A 19,806-nucleotide genomic window follows, 5' to 3' on the forward strand; every position below is an offset into this window, starting at 1 on the left:
TGTTTCAACCCTGACTTCAGTAACAAAATACTGCTGTGTAGCTCTTCAAGCTATGATGTGTTAATGTTAATAGTTTCACCTAAAACTCTACCTGCTCATCCACTGTTTGTCAGGAATACATTCTCCACTGTATTCCTGGAGTGTTGGTAACATAATAGAGTCAGGCTCTGGGTAGGAGAAAGAAAACCAACCTCCTGAATATCTCGGACAGGCAGAGAACTATTTTAAAAAGGTCCTCTTTGCCAGATGGTCTGGTTTATCCTCATTGTGGTGGATCCACAATGTGCTACTTCTTCTGCCAGCAAAAACCCCAGACGTAGTACAGCTGAATATGGTCTGTAGTCCACAAAATTGCAAAGAAGAGGCGAGAGAACAGGCAAAACCATGCACTGTTGTATAATATAGTCTTTTTTCTTTTCTTTTTTTACACTAGAACCTGCAAGTGGGCCAAGCAGACTAATCCACATTTTTTCTTCTTCTGTCTGGATCTGATATAACCAGTAAGGCACTAACAAATTTAATTAAAAACTCTGAGATACAAAATTAATGCACTCAAAATCCAGAAGAATAATCTGATGTTGAACCAGCAGGTGAGTATTCCAAATGATCCTACCCATCCATATATAATAGAGCTGTAGAGGACTCCAAAGTGCCAGCTAGGACCATGATGGGATAAGAAAGCATTGTTGTACATGTCAAATCCTAAAACGTGTTGTAGAAGACGTGTCTTAAAGGACTGACAATGACAAATTGAATATTTCAGGTCATTTCAAAACAAACAGCAAAGTCTAGTGTACGTTTCATTGCTTTTCGTTGTCAGGGACATGGGGTTTCCAGCCCACACTGTAAACAGACTACAAGCCCAGCTCATCATCCACAGGGACAGACTGCAGCTGAGTTAGGATCTTGGAGTCTCCATCCATCTCCTCTGGATTCCCCAGTGGTGAGCTTGCTTCCACATCCTGCTCTGGCGAGGGGCTTCCCAGAAGCAGCGACTCTCCTCCAGGTAGGCCTAACAAAGCCGGATCTACGGGTAGGTCCCCCTTGCTGCGGACATCAAACAGAGTTAAACTGCCTGAAGTGGAGAGGGGCACCGGGCTCCACGCTGGCTGGGACAACTGGACATTGGGTGTCACTCCACTGTACATGGGACTGAGGGTGAGCATGCTTTCTGGAGTGAGAGTGTTCAGTGTTGTGGGGGTGACTAAATGGTCCAGCGTATGAGGGGACGGGACGGCAGGCGTCTGGTTAGTTGCGATCGCAGTCTCTGGAGGACAATAGGGTGGAGACGAGTTGATGAAGTTTAGGGGGGACGACGTGAGGCCACTTGGGGTTGAACCTGAGGTGGTTAAAGACTGGGAGGTCACAGGAGGGGTAGAGGGGTTGAGAATGGGACTGGCTCCGTTTGCAGAGATGGGTGAAGCATCTGGGACTGGTTTCAGGGGCAAACTGGTGAGCTGAATGCCTGCTGGGATGGTCAGAATCAGCTTGCCTTGCTGGACACTCAGGTAGGGGCTTCCACCAAGGAGGAGGTTACCTACAGTAGTAAACAATAAATTATAAACTGGCAGTTAAGACTATGTAACAACATTCAAACAAGAGACCACTAATATGAGATGTTACATTAATATTAGCACCAATATAGTTTTTCACCATTTTTTTTTCACAGAATAAACATGCTGTATTCTGAAAAAATAATCTAACATGCATTGGTAATATTCTATGTGTCTTGTTGCTGTGGTATTTTAACTGAAAAAAAGGGTAACTATTCACAGTCCAAGAACAGCACTCTGATGGAGCTTTCCAAGCGAGGCAAGAATAGTAGGAGCACTGTATTACTGCACATGATGGCTACTGTTAAAGGGCATCAGATTTTTGCTTTTTACTGGCACAGGCTCAGAACTTTCTGATTGCACCTTGTATTCTCAAATATGTACAGTTCAGCATCATATATGAAAAAGGAAAATATCATATCATTACACCTGACAACCTGGAAGAAGTGAATTTTTGTTTGAAAAATTATTGAAGTGATTCCAGTTATGTCTTTGTCACCTACCTAATCCTTTCAGCTCTGTGTTCTACATTTGCAAGTATCTAATGAATTCATCGTACCTGGAGGAGCAGAAGGTAGCTGAATGATTCCAGAGTTTAGGAGCTGCATCGCAGGGGCCACACTGGTTGGGGAACCCACAGTCGGAATGGGCCTCAGCTGGTTTATCCTGACAGGACCCTGTGCAGCTCCTCCAGCAGTAGGAGAAGTCAGGATCTGTAAGGGCACTCCAGCAGAGGGGATGGAGAGAGATGGGCTGGCAGGTACCACTTGGGGGAAAGACATAGTGGAGGATGTTTGGATGGAGCAGACTGGGACCAGCTGAGGCATGGACAGTGGGACTAACTGTGTCGGTGTACTGCCTTTGGCCTGGGGGACTGGAACTACTTGTGTTGGAGAAGCGATGGAAATAACCTGTGGGGTTTGGATTTTGCTGGGTGTAGAGTTTGTGGTTTGCTCCCCGAGTTGTTGCAGCATCGGCTGTGGGAGCTGACTGCTGTTAAGCTGTGAGATGGAAACTATGGTTGTGGCACATTCAGACATAGTTGTTGAAGCATCCTGCTGCTGTTGTGCTAGTCTGTTGCCTGGGTTCAGAGTCTGCAGGCTCTGAAACTGAGGAGTTGGGGAAGTGAGGGGGGATACTGGGACCAACTGAGGGCACTGGGAGACCTGAGCTCCTGAAGACTGCTGGACCAGATGGGATACTGCTTTTCCCTGGATGGAAGGCACAACTTGGGGCAGAGAGATGACCTGAGGGGTGGAGTTGCTGGAGGAAATCACAGAGATAGAAGGGTTTAGTTGGGAGCCAGCAGTGGCACCGACAACATACTCCTCTTGCTGGCTGGGAAGAGACACATTAGCACCAGAGATAGAGGCTGGGAGAGTGAGAGGCTCCTGGTGTTGGGAGTTTTGTGTTAAGACTAGTGAAGGGAGACTGGTTGGGGAGGACAGAGTTGGTGAGGATGGCGATAAAGATGAAGAAGAGGAGGATACTGTCTGGCTGCTACTTTCTGTTTCAGGGACACTGATGAAATCCATTGCCTTGCCTCTTTCTGTCTTGATTTGCAGAGGAAGAGAAATGACAGATGAAGGGTTTGAGACTGGTGTGGTGTTAGTGCTAAGAACAACTGCTGGAAGACTGTTTGGCTTGGCCTCCATGGCTGACACTCCTTGCTCTGCCACAGAAACTGCTTGCTGCGGCTGTTGCACACTGATACCAGGTTTGGTTATTACTTGAGCCCCATTCAGTATTAAAGAAGAGTTGGTTGGAACGGGACTCAGTGTGACTGCCTGGCAATCGCCCAAGCTTAGCCCGTTAATTATGACGCCAGCACCAGCACTGGAGATGAGGGAGTTTCCATTGAGTAGTAACGGCTGAGAGGCTGTGAGGAAACCGCTGGACCCGTTGAGGATGAGCTGGCCTCCTGTGCTACAAGGGACTGCAGAGACAGAGATGATGGAAGCTGTGGAGCCAGAAGTTTCCTCTGGTTTGTCGGGGGTGTCATCCATCGGACTCGCCTCATCCTCAGTGCTGTGGTTCCCATCAGACTCGCTGTAAAGGAAGAAATATAAATGGGTCAAACAAAACAATACACCAATATGAACACTTTCTTTTACAGATACAGATACTTTGGGTAATTTGGCAACAGTCTCATATCATGTCGTATCACATCTGAGTGGATGGTGCAGAGTAAAGCTTTGTCTTCGTGGAAAGCTGCTAACTAGTTTTTGACGTAGATTGCTGGAAAGTTGATAAACAATGACTCCATCATTTTCTCCTTTTGATATAACAATATCAGCAGATATACCATGAGAATTTCTAATCCCTTAAAATCAAATTCTGCTCCAAAAATCCTATAAGTCGGGCTCTATTTAGGAATGAGCTTTCAGACCAAGCAGGGCTGCAGCTAACAATTATTTTCATTATTGATTCTTATGGCAATTCATTTCTATATTAACTGTTTGTCTATAAAAAGTCAAAAAAAATACTCAAAAAAATATTTGCATTGTTGCTTGAAAAATAGCTTTAATTTTAGATTAGCAGCCTTTTTTTGGTGATCAACTAATCACATAATCGACTATTCATTGCAGCTGTGTGGATTATGAATACAGTACTGAATATCTCCACACTGGATTGTAGCAACCAAAATCCATCAGACTAAACAGGCAGCCATTCGACAACACAGAGTCTTAATCTGGCCAAATATCCATATAGACTGCAGTTTATTTTGATTTAGTTAATGTTGCAACTTGGTGCCCATCACAGGATATAACTTTAACTTGATTAAAACTATGATAAAGATCAGAAAAATGTAATATTACAACAGATCTTGACATGTCTAGAAACAGCATTGATATTCACAATATTTAATGCTTTAAAACTTTCAGTGATATCTAAGTGCAATGATTATGTTTTATTAAAGCAAACCATTCTCCAAACACACGTGGTCAAAGAAAAAACAATCATTACTAGCAGTCCTACTAACTACCTAAATATCAGCAATCGAGTGCAAAGTCATCTTGTTTCTGGTTTGCAAGAAAGAACAGAGATTCTCATTTAAACCTTTGTGTTATGTGTTAATTATGTAGTTCAGCTCAATGTATTATGCTGCAATCACTGTTTAATTCAGTGAAAGTCCAATATTTGTTTCTACTAACATTCTGAATCCCAAGGTTTGAAAGACATGTTTCATTTTTTAAAAAACAGACCATTTAAGCCATTTTAGCAATAAAGTAAAATAAATGCACCTTTATTTTTTTTCCTTTTTTATGTTTTTCATCATTATAATTATACTCCACAAAAGACATCTCTGAGTTCTCTCTACTCTTAGCTATGGTTGTGCTGTTTCCATAGAGGTGCAGGAGTTTATACTGCAGTGACAAAATTAGCCCACAGTAAGTAAATATGTGACAACAGTAAACAGTAAAATGCCCATTCCGGGTGCTGATATTATGTGGTGTATCATTTTGACTCAGTCATTGCTATCAAGGGAATGCAGAAGTAAAGTAGGTCCTTCTGGCACATTTACACTAATGTTTATTAATGAGCTTTGTCTCTGTGGCATAAACCAAGAACACATTTTATCAAGGCTGTTTTATGAACAATAGGTCATTTGTTTGACTAAAGGTTTGCATGTTATATTTTCCTATTTATGTCCATTATTGGAGACAGCAGCTAGTTGTAAAAGTAAAATGAAAAATTCTAAATATCATCCCAACACTGGGATTACACATAAAGAAAAACATGGCCAAAACAGGCTGGATCACTCATAAATAATTATCCTACTTTTACAGATTAGTTTAAATGTATGCTCCAGAAAAGGATGATCCAAGTTTGACCTTTTTGTATTCCTTTAATCACTGTCATCCTCAGCACATAACCAAACATATAGTGCAGTGTAGGTCTGTGCAGACAAAGCTAAATCAGATTCCTAAAAACTGCTTTTAGGGCCTGTATTTGGTTTGAGTGTGAAGTATAGCATCTTGGTTGACCACAGACTGTCTGCCAGACCACCACAAACCCTGCAGTCTGATAAGATAACTCAGTTGTATTGTCTCTTATCTCTTCACAGATAGCCCCCACCTGCTTTGTGATAGTCCCTGGAAGACTGTGATTTCAGCCACAGCTTTTTTTGTTTGTTTTGTGCCCCCCTCTGCTTTCACCTAGTTTCAGCTTTTGATCCCTTCAACCTCCGTCACCCTGGCCCTGCAGGCCTTGCAGGGTTTCAGGAAACTTGAGCCATGGTGGGCGCCCTGATCTCACATTTCATAACAAAGCAACATGCTCCTGCTCTCAGACATGTGTGGCTTCACTGCTGTCAAAAGTCAGCTCCTGTCCATCTTCTTACTCGAGGCATTTTATCATGTTAATAGTCTTGTTAGTTTAATGTGAAAACACTCTGTGAGCAAACCTATGTAGGCCTATGGGCTTTGTTTACCATCATGCTCTGGTCTGCTTGTTTCATTGACTTTTCTGAGTGACCCTTGTTGTTATAAAACACCACAGAAGGCAGCAGATAAACAAAGGAAAGTTTGCCTTGATTAGGGTTTATCATCGAACTGAATGTTCAAAGACTAGATAGCTGAAATGTGTTCGCAGTGTTGAGGGTCTAACCTTTTGCTGTGGGTTCCGGACGGGGTTCTGTCTCTCTGCCTGCGGTTCTTGAACCAGTTGCTGACTTGTGTGAGCGACAGTCCGGTGACTTTGGCCAGGTTCTTCTTCTCGTCCGGAGTCGGGTACCTGTTGCTCTTGTAGCACTCCTTCAAGGCATTGCGGGACTTTTCCTTGAAGCAGTACACTGTCTCCTCTCCGTCCCAGATGGTCTTGGGCAGGGGGAACTTCTTCCTGAGCCGGTACTTGTCCACTGCGCCCAGGCTGCGGCCCCGGGACCTCTCCGCCTCCTTGTAGCGGGCTTTGAGGTACAGGTCCTGCAGGAACCCATGGTTAGACGGGTGGAAGTCGTGGCTCTCCAGGATGGCGTACAGCTCTTTGAATTCCTCCCGGTGGAAAGCCACCAGTGCCTGGGCCTTTAGCAGAGTCTCGTTGCCACGTAGCAGCTCGGACGAAGGAGGTATGGTGGATAGAAATCTCCACAGGCGATCCACATTGCCCGCCTGCAGAAGGGCCTCGCACAGACATGATACTTGGTCAGTGGAAAAACTCAGCGCCGACTTCTGGAAACTTTGGAGTAATTGTTCCGAAACTTGGAGCGGATCGTTCTCGTCTTTGGCCTCCGTGGCCGTTGGCTCCTCTGGGCTGTTCTCAGATTGTTCTGCAGACTCCAAAGACAAGGAAGCCATTTTCACTTTAACTTTTTTTTCCACCACTAGTTCCTCCTCCTCTCTCCCTCCCTCTCTCGGCGGCGCTGCGCTTTCTCCCAGCCTCCGCCAGACCGTGAATGCGTCTGCAGACCAGCAGCGGACACGCCCCTTTCTCAGCATTTAAGGTTTGTGTTAGAATAATATTCAAATATTGAAGATGATGCGCAGACACTGTTATCTTCTGTTGCCATGGCGATCTAACAAGTTAAAAGAGAGCTACCATCGTGATACGGAAAACTCTGACTTTAGCTTCGACATCCCTCTCTAACCCATTAGTTTTTCTTAGCAGTAAATTCACATCAAGCTGCTGACTTTTCATTTCAGCGTCACACTGCCGGAAGCAGCGCTATTAAAGCGGAATCACCTGCAAACGTCACCTCTCAGATTCTCTCACCTCTGGTCAGGTAGGAAACTCGTTCACTCGTTTATCGACTATTTCATGTGTCACACACCTAGCAGTACACGCTGAAATTACTGAATATATAATACGTAAATTCGACGCCAATTAAACCACTAAATGTATGACAAAGACTTTGATAAATGCTACAATTGTTTCCAGTTTTTTGGACAAAGTAACGCAAAAAAGTGCACTTAAAAGAAACTATTCTAGTCTTTCTATTGCTTAGCTACGTAGTTTTGGAACAATTTTGTATAAAGAATCGATGCAGCAGGTGCTTCGAGTTAGCCTGAGCTAACATAGCAATAGTTAGCCTAGCCACCTAGCAGAGATAATAGGTCAGTTATGTGGATCACCTGAAATTATTTTATTGAGGCTGCAGCAAGTCATATTTTACTTTGAAGTCCCACTCTGCAGGCCAGCCTGAGCATGAAGGGCACTTTCTCATAGGTCAAGAGGGCATTTTGGGCCGAGAGGCTCTGCCACAACAATGGCTTATTATATATTTTTATCACTCTCTCTTTGGTCCCTCAAGTTGTCTGAAGGCCAGATAATTATTAGAGTTCTGCTGATTGCTCCACATTGTTCAGAGATGCCATGATTTCCAAATCAGTGGATACAGGGCACACCTGTGATAACTACAATTTCAAGTAGACCCTCTGTTGCAGATAGACGGATAGATTTGGCTGCTTTGTGTTAGTTCCTGGTCTCAGCAGAGTCCCATCTTCCAGGGTGTCCATGTGACATTTAGCAATGCTAGAGCTAGTTCGCTTTGAGCTAATTGCTCCCTCAGTGGGGAATCTTTTCTGACATGTATTTGGGCATAGATGTAGCTTGATCTGTGTTGCTTGTCTTTCACTTCCTGCAGTTTCAGGTGGGCCCAGCCAGTAATCAGATTTATGCCACAGCCATTTTCATGGGAGGAACTGATGGCCTCCTTTAGTTTTTGAAAAGTGGTTTGCCACCTGTGTCCACACTGTGCCTTTTGCAGCTGGAACTTGCCTTGTGTATTTAAATCTCTCACTAAGGCCCAGTATGAGCCTACTGCTGACACAGCACCATCTTTTAGGCAACTTTGGCCAATCAGACGTTTTCAGAGAGTGCACCGCTCCTATTGGCTGTACCACAAATGCAGATGCTTGCTCACGTCCCTTCAAAAGGTACAAAGCCTAATTCAATGCCAGAAAATCCTGAAGGGGAAAAAAAATCTTTTCTGGCATTGGCAACAACTGCCTACACAGCAAAGTACAAAAATCGAAGAGTCTTACAAAAAAAACCTCAGTGAAATGCGTCAATATTGGTACTCCTACACAAATAGAATTGTAGTGAATTTGAAAGCTCCAAATCTTTGAAGCTCCTGACTGATTGAACCCATTGCCCATGCCTCAGTAACATCTTTTTAAATTTTTTTTATTAATGTTTGGTCATTTGCTTGGGCGAATATTTAAGAGGAGCACCTCTTAACCTTTGAGAATGTAGCTTGTGAATTAACAGGCTGTGCATTCAGCCACTGCAAAACTGTTGATTTTCTTAGGATTAGTAACCTTTAGGCTCATTCAAGATGTGTGCACTCAGTCCCAAGGTGGAGATGGTTTACAAGGTCTCATGTAAAAATGCAAAAGAATGGTTTAAAACCAACAAAGATAACGGCAGCACTCTTAGTGGAGGGGACAAGAAGATCCCAAGGTTTCATAGAGCAAGAGGTTGCTTATTCTGTGTTGATCAGTCCCTTCATATCTGAGTTTCCAGCATCAATACCATTCATGCACAATGTGGCACACAAGGAAATCTGAATGGCAGCAGGCTAAAGCTTGATCAGTATCTGCTTTTAGTGGTGCTGAAAATGTTGTTGCTTAATTTAAGTGGACAGATAATTTTAATCCTCCCAAAATGACAGGGACAGCCTCTTCAGAGAAGATGTCAAGCTCCACGAAGATGGACAATAGGAGTGCCATCAAAGAGTACAGGCAGTTGACCGGCATCATGGGTGTCATGAACGACCTGAGAAAAGAGGTGTGTGCAAAAAACTAAAAACAAAAGACAACAATGCATTCAGCATTTACTGTATTTGTGTGCGTGCATCTGTCTAGACACCTGTAGAGTGTGTGTGAGCAAAAAGGTTTTATCCAGTGCCAAAAAATGAGTAAAAACATGTTTATTTTTGTAAAGCCAGTTTTGTTAATTGCAGTTTCATTTACTCAAACATAATATTCTTGTCAAATTGTCAGAAGAAAATATATAGATTTATCAAAAAAATGGGCTGCATGTGGGCTGATCATACTCACTGTTGGTGTAGTCACCCTTTAAAGCTTCTCTTGAACCAAGAAATTCCCTGATATGTGTTTTTATTTCAGGGTGCGCTCTGTGATGTTACCCTGGTGGTTCAGGGGAAACCCTTTCCTGCCCACAGAGTAGTGCTAGCTGCTGCCAGCCACTTCTTCAGGGTCATGTTCACCAGTAAGTGAGAAACCCAAACATATACAAACGCACAAACATGCTGGATATTGAGACCGTGTGGACCGCCAATGTGCTGCTCTTGCTAGAGGCATAGTTGGATTTCTAATAGAACTTTGTATTGCGGGAGATAGAAAATGTGTTGCTTAAATGATTTGAAACTAGCACATTTAAGTATGAGGGGGAAAAAATCTGCAGTTTTTAGTGTCAAAAGTGGAATAAATGAAAGGAAACCAGTTTAACAGTGCAACAATGCAGTGTTTAGGAATCCCCATCATTTATTTATATACTGTGATCATTAAGTGACTGATGAAAGAGACTGCACTTTCCTAAACATTATATTTTAGCTTCCAACACCAAAGTAGTGCTGTACCAAGATTAATAATCTCTAACTAAAATGATGTACATCAGTCATTGTGCAGTTTTCCCTAACCTGCTACACAAAGGCTTTTGCTTAATGAAAATGTTTCTTGCAGCTATTATTGTTGTATTTTTAATTTCTATGTCTTCCTCTGTTTTTTTTCCTCACTTCTAGCCAGAATGATGGAGTCTGTGTCCAGTGAGGTGGAGCTCAGGAGTGCTGATCCTGATGCTGTTGAGTTGTTGCTTGAATACATTTACACGTCACAGTAAGAATCTTGCCTCAAATGTGACTTAAAAGTGTGGTCATTAAAATGCATTTTTTTCAGTTTCAGTTCAGGTCAACGCTGACCTGATTCTGCTAAGGAGGTCTTCATTGAGGGGCATGTACTGTCCATACTGTGTGTGTGCCAGAATCTCAGTGAACAGCAGTATTGTTGAGTCATTGCTGGATGCAGCCAACCAGTACCAGATTGATCCTGTAAAGAAGATGTGTGCAGAGTTTCTTCAGGGACAGATTGATGCAACAAACTGCCTCGGTAACGACAGAAATACGAACACAGACCTGCCAAATTACATAATTTATTATATTCACAGTTTTCTGTTGTGTCCTCCTACAGGTATTTTATCCCTTGCAGAGTATATGTACTGTCCAGAGCTGAAGGCAGCAGCAGAGGACTTTGTCCAGCTCCACCTCACTGAAGTCTATAAACTTGATGAATTCCTGCAACTGGACGTTACACAGCTCACACGCATGCTGCACCAGGGCAAAATCACAGTCAGTTCTGAGGCCCAGGTACACATCCTATAGCTAAACCCTTCATCGCTGTTGTGCTATTATTTTTAAGTACATGCTTGAGAATAGAAACCAACAGTACTTTAGAGACACAAATTTGGGAAAGTCACAAGTAGATGTGCAAGTTACTAATTAGTAAGTACTTCATTTTAGAACTTGGATTACCAAATTTTTGGTGTTATTCATATCAAGACATACCCCAATATAACTTGTATGTTACCACATGTTTTGTTGCTGCATTTGTGTTCAGATTTATGATGCTGCTATGCGCTGGCTGAAGTACGACGTGTACAACAGACAACAGTATGTGGTGGAGGTGTTGCGGTGCGTTCGCTTTCCTCTGATCTCCAAAACCTTCCTCTCCAAGACTGTGCAGGCTGAGCCTCTCATCCAGGACCACCCAGAGTGCCTCAAGATGATCCTCAGTAAGTAGGCAAAGAGAAATTAATACACACAAACTCCAGTTCACAAATGGCTCAATAAGCTTCTAAAACGTGTGTGAAGGGACACAGAAGGCAAAAGTGCAAGTAGTGTAATAAGAAAAGAGCAGGGTTTTTGTTCAGCTATGCGTTTTAACTGTAGAATGAAATTATCTGCAGTATGCACAATTAGTTAAGGTGTATAATAGGGCTGGACCCGAATATCAGAATATTCGATCGTGACGATGGTATCCGAATACTTAATTTGAGATCCGAATATTCGCCCCCCCTCCCCTCGTCGGACATTACGAAGCGAACCAAATATTCGGATATTCATCATTAATTGGGGCCAAATATCCAGAGCCCAGAAACTGCTCTAGTGTGTAATGGTATAATTCATTATTGGATATGCAAAACGTGATGATCTGAATAGTTCTGATTCACAAAAGCAAGTCATTAAAAATACATTAATGCAAAGGCCTGCTGGGTTGCCATGACGGTACACACACACACACACACACACACACACGCAACAGAAACATCCACTGCTTTTGTCCAAGGTGGGATGAGCTACCACCTGCTGTCTGTGAGGGACCGCGGTGACCGGGGCACGAACACCCGACACCGAGTCCAAAAGCTTGAATATCGCATCGCTGTATTTGGAGAGACTCAGCGTCGATTCTGTCACTTTTTCAACCCCAAGGTACCAGGCTGCACATGATATACATTTTTGCACATTGTGGCATAGTTGTGTATAGTTAGGCCTATTCTAATCCTCTTGGTAAAGTGTTGGCGTGGCTTTCCATGCAGGACTCCAGCTTTACAAAAATTTGTGGCAACTTCAACATGCCCAACACTGCCATGGCTGTCTTCTGGGACAACGTCGTGTATTTTTTGGGTGGTTTACAGACGTCATCCATGAAATGCTACAATGTTCTGAAAAACAACTGGTGCTCCAAGGCTGGTCCATCCACACCTCGGAGAAACCTGTCTGCCTGCGCTGCCAGTGGCAAGATCTACGCATCCGGGGGATCAGGAACAGGTGAGCATGGGGAGGTGCGATTAGGTGTTTTGTTTCTTTATATTACTATTATATTGAATTGTGAATCACCAAGCATTTTACAAATACAAGAGATTTGACTCCTGTTTGAGTGTCTCAATGTACTTAGACGCAATACTTGAGCAATATCACATGAGAGAGATGTTGTACATGTTGTACTATGACTCAACGTGACTGGGATTTGGTCAATGGCATGAGGCCACGTTTAAGGGTTAATGGAACACTTGTATAGTGGAGAGTATAGTTTAACGTCCAAGTGGTGTTATGTACAAGGAATACCTCTTTAATCCAATCCCTTGGTGGAAACTTGTATAAAAAAAAAAAACAGCACTTAGACAAGAGATTTACGTGTGAACAGATGCATATTACCTAATTGATGCAGCAGGCCACTGTGTTTCAATAGGGTTTATAAAGTAGTGCAAAGATGCAAGTGTGCAGGGAGTGCTTCAGTAATTAAAATACCATCCCACAATCCTTGTGTACATCCCTGGGGAGTCAAGATGTTGTAGGATGTATAGTAGCCTCACGCTAACTCCATCATCCACTAACTTGTTTGCCTGGTAGGCAAATGACAAGGGGTCCAGCATAAAGCATGTAATTTTCATGGTGAGTCATTAGTAGACGTTAGTCATTCAGCTCTGTAATGGAAGGTTTCTCTGGGATCGTTGATGTGTGAAGCTGGGGACGATTCACATGTTTCTGTTCAGACAGTGGGAAATTTACAAATACACATTCTTATACAAATATAGTGAAGTTTATGATTCTTAACGAGGAAAATGATCACCTGCCATTGAAAGCATTAAATTGTGGGATTATGTATGTGTCTACAGCTGTCTCAGTCCTGGACCTTTTTGAATGCTACGACATGCAGACAGAGTCATGGCAGGTCCAAACCCGCATGCTGACGGCTCGCCTCGACCACGGTTCAGTGGAGGCCAACGGGCTCATTTATGTTTGTGGAGGAATGGTGGGCACCATGCTCTCTGTTAGGATCCTCAACAACTGTGAGGTCTATGATCCTGAAACACATCAGTGAGTCACGGCTACGATGTACCCTGTTCTAATGGATCTGTACTGGCCTTATTTACATCAAAATTGTTTTAGCTCTCAAAGGGTTCCAGGAATCTGGAGAAACTGCTTTCTCAGTTTTCCATGAATTAAGCATACAATGTTTCTGTGCACTGCAACATTTATCTGCTACTCTCCAATTTTACCTTTTCAGATGGAAGGAGTTGTGTGGGATGAGAGAAGCCAGGATGAACCACGGGTTGGTGGTTGTTAACAACAGGATCTATGCTGTTGGAGGCCAGGGAACACAGGGTAATAAAACTGACATCCATTTCAGTGCTGAAGAAGTAGTGTTGCAATAACATAGCAACTGTAGAATGGGATAATAGCAAGAGTGCACTAGCATAATGCTTTTTTTGTGTCTTTTTTTTTTTCCCTAGGTGGACTGGTTTCAGTGGAGTACTACAACATTGCTACTAATGAGTGGTGTGCTGCCTCGCCGATGCCATGGAGAGGTGTAAGAGTGAAGTGTGTGGCGTTAGGGAGTGTCATCTATGTGCTGACAGGCAGGGGGCAGTTGGGGGAGCCACTCCCAAATGTAATGGAGTACCACACTGTAACAGACAGGTTGGTTTATTAACTAAAATCACTGAAAAATAATACCTAGACACCCCTGATGTCTTTGGCACAGATATTTGGTGTCAAACTCTAATTAAAAAGCCATAACCAGTTTGTCTAGCCTTTACAAGATATTTTTTTTTTTTTTTTTTTTTTTAAAGCTAGATATTATTACTATTAGATGTAATGGTGCAATACTAATGTTCTTATTAGTAGAAAACATAAACATACACACAAAGCATTTCTGTTGCACAAAATAATGTTGAATCTCGTCACTAGCAGCCATGCTGGGAATCTATGCAACGGCTTGTTTAAATCCACCATCATGGAGTTTTCTTCTGTGCTCAGGTGGGTGATGTGCAGCAAGGTGCCATCGTTTCTCCACGATGACTGCCTGATCTGTGTGGTCAGCATATGAGGAGTCAGCAAAGACATGGAGTTCAGACGCTCAGCCACAACCACTGCCTTTTCATCTGTATCATCCTCGTAGGACAAGATCAAAATGTTATCTATTGTCTATATTAATCTGTGATGTTTGACAGTTGTAATGGGGCCTGTCTTTTTAGAAAGTGTCAATCATTCCTAGACAACTCACTGTAATGTGAAAATTTGTGTGTTTGTTGTGCAATAAACTGTTTTTTGTTTTTTTTGTTTTTTAACGTCTGTTTCCTTTAAGTTTTTAGCTCCCAATACTTAAACGCACTCTCTAGATCTACAAACTTATAATTTGTTGCATCTTATAGCAGAGGACAAAGGGAACTGCTGCCTTGAGAAATCCTTAGATTGCTTCACATTACTGATATTTTTGACAATCTCAGAATATTTAGATAAAGGAACATCAGGGCTGCGCCCACAGGTGGAGTCACACCTGCTAGGGAGGAGGGTGTTAGAAATGAAAGTGAATTGCATGCTGACAATAATACCAGTAAAAGATCCAGTTCACTGCATGGCAGCATCAATAGCCAACAAGTGAAGACAAGAAACATGCAGTGAAGGAAAGGTTTGCTATACATTGTAGGAGTGCAGTCTGGACTTTAAACTAATTTTCCACCTAAAACTCTCCAAAACATTTAAAAGCAAATCAGTTGTTCTTAAACCTCGAACCTCATGATTTTACAAGGGGTCCAGGATGAATCACAGCGTCCTCGTATTAAAGTCTGGCCATCCCGCACAACCAATAGCAAAGTCTGTTAGATAACTAGAACTGCAGTTATGTCCTAATCTTAACGCATTTGAAATGGTGAAATCAACAAATTATTGCTTACAGAGAAGAGAATTCACAAGATACCACTTTTTGTGCCATTCCAGTGTAAGATACTGGACATAAGCTGAAAGGTTTGAGACATTTAAAAAACATCTGAATATAAGAAAGATGTGCAATAATAGTCACACTGGAACATAAAATCAAGAAATTTCTAAAAACAGATTGTTATTCAGGGGTGCAAATGTGAAGTGATAAAAGAGAGACTTGCCCAAAGTTGCAAAAAAAAAAAACCCTACATAATAAAAGCCTCTGCTAGAATACACTTAATTAGTAAATTCCATTTCACATAATCTTAATAGACAGAGAAATGTTAAATGGTGAATTAGGTTTAAGCTCATTTTTATAATTAGAAATGGTAGCAACTGAATTATTGATGGTAGATATCTACATATATTGATAGTTTAATATTGTATTCAATGTGCAACAACATAAACTCTTTGAAACCAACCTAAGGCTGCTAAATTGAGTTCTGGAGTGGGAGAATCAAATACTGTCACATGATACTTACAGAAATATAGACGCTTTGGTGACAGTAAGGAAGGAAAAAACTCCTTTAGCCTAGAGTTAATATTGTAGCTGGCTGAGGGGTAATAGCCTTGGTGTTGGGTAGTAGTTTAATTTCATTAGGGTCCGAGCACCGACGGTGCGGAGGACCCTATTGGAATGCAAGGAATTATTTATTATTAGGGTCCAAGCACCGACGGTGCGAAGACCCTATTGGAATGCAAGGAATTATTTATCATTATTATTATTATTATTATTATTATTATTTTTCTTATTAGGGTCCGAGCACCGAATGGTGCGAAGACCCTATTGGAATGCAAGGAATTATTTATTATTATTATTATTATTATTATTATTATTATTATTATTATTATTATTATTATTATTATTCTTTTCCGGACTTTTGAATTGCCTTTTTGGCGGCCTTATCATACCCCAAAACGCATCAAACGTGGCATGCTCATCAGGCCTCGCGAAAAATTTGATATTTTATGGGAGTTGCGCATGTGTGTGGCAAAATGGCTCCATAGCGCCCCCTGGAAAATTGAAAATTTGGTCATTAGGCCAACTTGCACGATGTTTCATGTACAGCTACAAAATTTTGTATGCATATTCAGCACATCAGGAAACCCAAAAAAGTCAATCATGACCACGCCCTAACACCAACAGGAAGTCGGCCATCTTGAATTAGCTGTAAATTTTTCAAAATTAATAACTCATCGGGGATAAGTCCGACAGACGTCAAATTTGGCCAATATATGCAAACATGCGACCTGATGAAAAATTATCAAAATGTTCATTTCATTTCAAAGGGCGTGGCCATGGCGACTCCCAAAAAAAATGGATCCTTCGCCATGAAACAGGAAGTGGTGTCTAACTCAGCTGTACATGGTCCAATCTGCCTGAAATTTGACATGTGTGATCAATGTCCAGCCCTGACAATATCCATGTGGTTATATACATTCACAGTCATAGCGCCACCTTGTGGTAGCAGGAAATTGACATTTTTCACACTTTGATGTACTATTCTTAGCACATTGATCAGATTCACCTCAAATGTGGTAACATAAGCCTGAACACATTGATGATGATTCCCAAAGAAAATGGTGACTCGTCGTCAAGGGGCGTGTCTGTGGCATTGCGGCGAATTTCGATTTCTCGCCATAAAAATTGAATTATTAATATCTCAGCTGGAAATGATCCAATCCGGACCAAACTTGATGTGATGGACACCAGTCCGGTTCTGAACACATCCACATTCATAAATTTAGAAATACTCATAGCGCCACCTATTGGCAACAGGAAGAAATTGTCATTACATTTGCACGTGCCATTGCCTGATACTTTGTCATATGATTCTGAAAATTGGTCAGGTGAGTGACCACACATTGACGATGGCACAGTGTGAAGATTTTGACGATTCATAAAACGCTGTTGCCGTGGCAACGTATCGTTGCCGGAATAAACAAAGTACTTTTTGACAGGTTAAAAATGCTCAAATGCTCGCCAAAATTACCACACATATCTGGACCGGCAACCCATTTCAGATTTTAGGGAAACTGCACATGTGTTTGGCAAAATGGCTCCATAGCGCCACCTGGAAAATTTCAAACATTTACTACGGCCAGTACGTGTCACCTAGAATTATGAAACTTGGTAGGCATATGTAACTCGTCAAGACACACCAAAATGTAATTGACAGCCATGCCCAAAACCCAACAGGAAGTCGGCCATTTTGAATTATATGTCATACGTTTTGACGATTTTGGGTCATTTTTGTACATTTTCAAAAGCTATAAACTCACATAGGGTAACACCGAGAGAGCTGAAATTCGGCCAGGATGTAGTCCAGGCATGGGTGATCAAAAGTTATCAAAATGCTCACCTTAAGTCTGAGGGCGTGGCCATGGCGGCCTCGTGAATTTTGATGCTTCGCCATGAAACATCAACTGCTGTGTAACTGCCCTAAACATGCTCCAATCTGCCTCAAACTTTACATGTGTGATCAGAGTCCAGTCCTGATCACATCCATAGGCCGACATAAACTCTCGGTCGCAGCGCCACCTGGTGGATGGACAGGAAAAGCTCTAGAAGTAGCCTGAATATGCTCCAATCTGCCTGAAATTTTGCACGTGTGATCAGAGTCCAGCCCTCATCGCATCCATAGGCCGACATGCACTCTCGGTCGCAGCGCCACCTGGTGGATGTGCGTGGATTCGCCGACCAGCAAGGATGCGAGGACCCGTCCAACGCTGCTTGCAGCTTTAGTTTACTTTTTGATCGCAACAACTTGTCAAGATATGGAAATGATTTTAATTTGATATTCATTTCCACGTGTAGTAATCCTGACACCACAGCATACAAACTAAACAGGAACTATTAAGGAAGAAGTTTCGGTTATCTCCCTGCCTTGTAAATGGAGAAAATTTATTTTTAAAAAATGCATAAAAGTTTTCTTGGTGCATGAACTGAGGCTGCTGACTGACCTTATATTGCACAATGTTCAATGTCTTTAAATATTTTCACAGTAAGGATTCATCTGTCGATCTATCTATACCTGAAACCTGATCCTCTCTATATAGTCTTCTACATGTTTGTTGTTTTTTTTTTTTAAGAATAAAGTCATCTGTATATAATGCTATGGGCAATTTTTGCACCGTTTTTTTCTTATTTATTCTTGCACTGCCTTTATACTCTTATACTTTCTCCTTTCCTAAGGAAGAAGTTTCGGTTATTTCCCCAGTTATGTTTGAAATGTAACATTACTTCTTCAGCTCAGTGCATCAGTGATCATATTGGTTTAGTGGTTGGAAGTCAATAAAACATTAGCGTCAGTCAAATTGAATGCGTCAGTGGATGGAAGTGGTGGTTGCCTTGTGCTGCTCTTCACTTCACTGCAGCTCCATGGCTCCATCTGCTGGACGGACAGAAGTGCAGCAGCTGATGGCAGCTTCTTTGACCTCACGCTGCTGTCAGACCCACAGATTAGGGTTTATTTCAGATATATATAATAGAAAATAGTAATTAAAAAATAAGCTGATGTTGTATTTTTGCAGCAGTGAGTTTTACAGGGTTAAGAGCAACCAGTCAAAGGTTATTACTGAGGATTTTAAACAAAAACATTCAGGCAAACAGTTAACATCATAGGGTGCCTGACGTTTGTTTTTTTTCCGGGTCGATACAGATTTTTTTTGTAATCAAGGAGATCAATAACCAAGATTTGGAATCACTACACATTTGCAGAAAAAATAAAGTTTTTGAACAGCACATAAAGTTAAGTTAAAATTAAAATAATCACGAGTTGCAGCCTTTGCTTATTTATGTTTTACATGCTAAAGTTGTCCTTCAGTGTTTCACTGATCAGATTGTGCTATGGGCAGGAACAAGATCAGAGGGAGGCAGCTGCAGCAGACCCAGAGTAGTTTCACATTCATTTATCTGATCAGATTTCAGGGGGCTTTTTTTTTTTTTTTTTTTTTTAAAGAAATGGGACCAATAATTGAAAACATGCTAAATATCAGATGGGATCATTGGTGTCACAGGACATCTGCAGACACAGGTCAAAGATTACAAGGAGTTTATTTAACGAATGAAACTAAAACCAACACAGAAAGGATAACTAAACCAAGGTGAAAACAAAAAGGGGAAACCAGACTAATTGTAGGAGAAAGGTTCTGGTTTCAAAGTCTGTGGTCTGGCAGAGAGCGGAAGAATGAAGAACCGGGCCTTCGTGGATTAAGGTGATTGAGAACAGGTGAATCAACCCCCACACCTGTGAGAGAGATGGATGGATGGATGGATAGATGGATGGATGGATGGATGGATGGATGGATGGATGGATGGATGGATAGATAGGTAGGGAGGTAGATGGACCATAGATAGATGGATGGATAGGTAGATCCTGCAGTGGGGAAATTTTCAGTGTGGCAGTAGCAGATAGGAAAAAAAGTTAAAAAAAAAAAAAAAGCAGCACTCAGTGCACAGATATAAATAGATGCTTTCTCCTTAGAGAAGAAATAGAAATGCTTGTAAAAAAAAAACCCTGTGAAATTGCA

General features: G+C 41.8%; 2 protein-coding genes across 5 annotated transcripts; one reads left to right on the plus strand and one right to left on the minus strand.

The window, feature by feature from the left end:
• Positions 1–405: 405 nt before the first annotated feature.
• Positions 406–6,850, minus strand: six5 (SIX homeobox 5). Its single transcript, XM_023288386.2, has 3 exons — positions 6,165–6,850; positions 2,113–3,602; positions 406–1,537 (listed from the first exon to the last, which is right to left on the minus strand). Exons 1-3 carry the CDS (start codon positions 6,848–6,850, stop codon positions 855–857), a joined length of 2,859 nt encoding a protein of 952 aa, XP_023144154.2. The 3' UTR covers positions 406–854.
• Positions 6,851–6,855: 5 nt separating this feature from the next.
• On the plus strand, positions 6,856–14,631 carry LOC111580582 (kelch-like protein 7). Of its 4 annotated transcripts, none has more exons than XM_055012366.1 (14): positions 6,856–6,996; positions 7,196–7,275; positions 9,166–9,281; positions 9,623–9,725; positions 10,258–10,351; positions 10,497–10,621; positions 10,703–10,878; positions 11,129–11,303; positions 11,834–12,000; positions 12,108–12,339; positions 13,188–13,389; positions 13,580–13,677; positions 13,806–13,992; positions 14,332–14,631. In XM_055012366.1, the coding sequence occupies exons 3-14, from the start codon at positions 9,186–9,188 to the stop codon at positions 14,399–14,401; spliced, it is 1,725 nt and encodes a 574-aa protein (XP_054868341.1). In that variant the 5' UTR covers positions 6,856–6,996; positions 7,196–7,275; positions 9,166–9,185; the 3' UTR covers positions 14,402–14,631. The 4 variants fall into 4 exon arrangements, with proteins under 4 accessions (XP_054868341.1, XP_054868342.1, XP_023144161.2 ...); XM_055012367.1 differs by having other exon boundaries at positions 12,207–12,339; XM_023288393.2 differs by lacking the exons at positions 6,856–6,996; positions 7,196–7,275 and having other exon boundaries at positions 9,159–9,281; positions 11,858–12,000.
• The last annotated feature ends 5,175 nt before the right edge of the window (positions 14,632–19,806 follow it).

Source organism: Amphiprion ocellaris, chromosome 7 (assembly GCF_022539595.1).
Source record: "Amphiprion ocellaris isolate individual 3 ecotype Okinawa chromosome 7, ASM2253959v1, whole genome shotgun sequence".
Taxonomy (NCBI): Eukaryota; Metazoa; Chordata; class Actinopteri; family Pomacentridae; genus Amphiprion; species Amphiprion ocellaris.

Excerpts from the sequence above, each read along its gene's own strand:
- six5 (XM_023288386.2), bottom strand. The coding sequence starts at position 6,850 with ATGGCTTCCTTGTCTTTGGAGTCTGCAGAACAATCTGAGAACAGCCCA. Across the intron at positions 3,603-6,164 it reads TCCGGAACCCACAGCAAAAG|CGAGTCTGATGGGAACCACA; the intron begins GTTAGACCCTCA and ends CTTCCTTTACAG. Across the intron at positions 1,538-2,112 it reads GCTACCTTCTGCTCCTCCAG|GTAACCTCCTCCTTGGTGGA; the intron begins GTACGATGAATT and ends TTACTACTGTAG.
- LOC111580582 (XM_023288393.2), top strand. The coding sequence starts at position 9,159 with ATGACAGGGACAGCCTCTTCAGAGAAGATGTCAAGCTCCACGAAGATG. Across the intron at positions 10,879-11,128 it reads CAGTCAGTTCTGAGGCCCAG|ATTTATGATGCTGCTATGCG; the intron begins GTACACATCCTA and ends ATTTGTGTTCAG. Across the intron at positions 13,678-13,805 it reads TGGAGGCCAGGGAACACAGG|GTGGACTGGTTTCAGTGGAG; the intron begins GTAATAAAACTG and ends TTTTTTCCCTAG.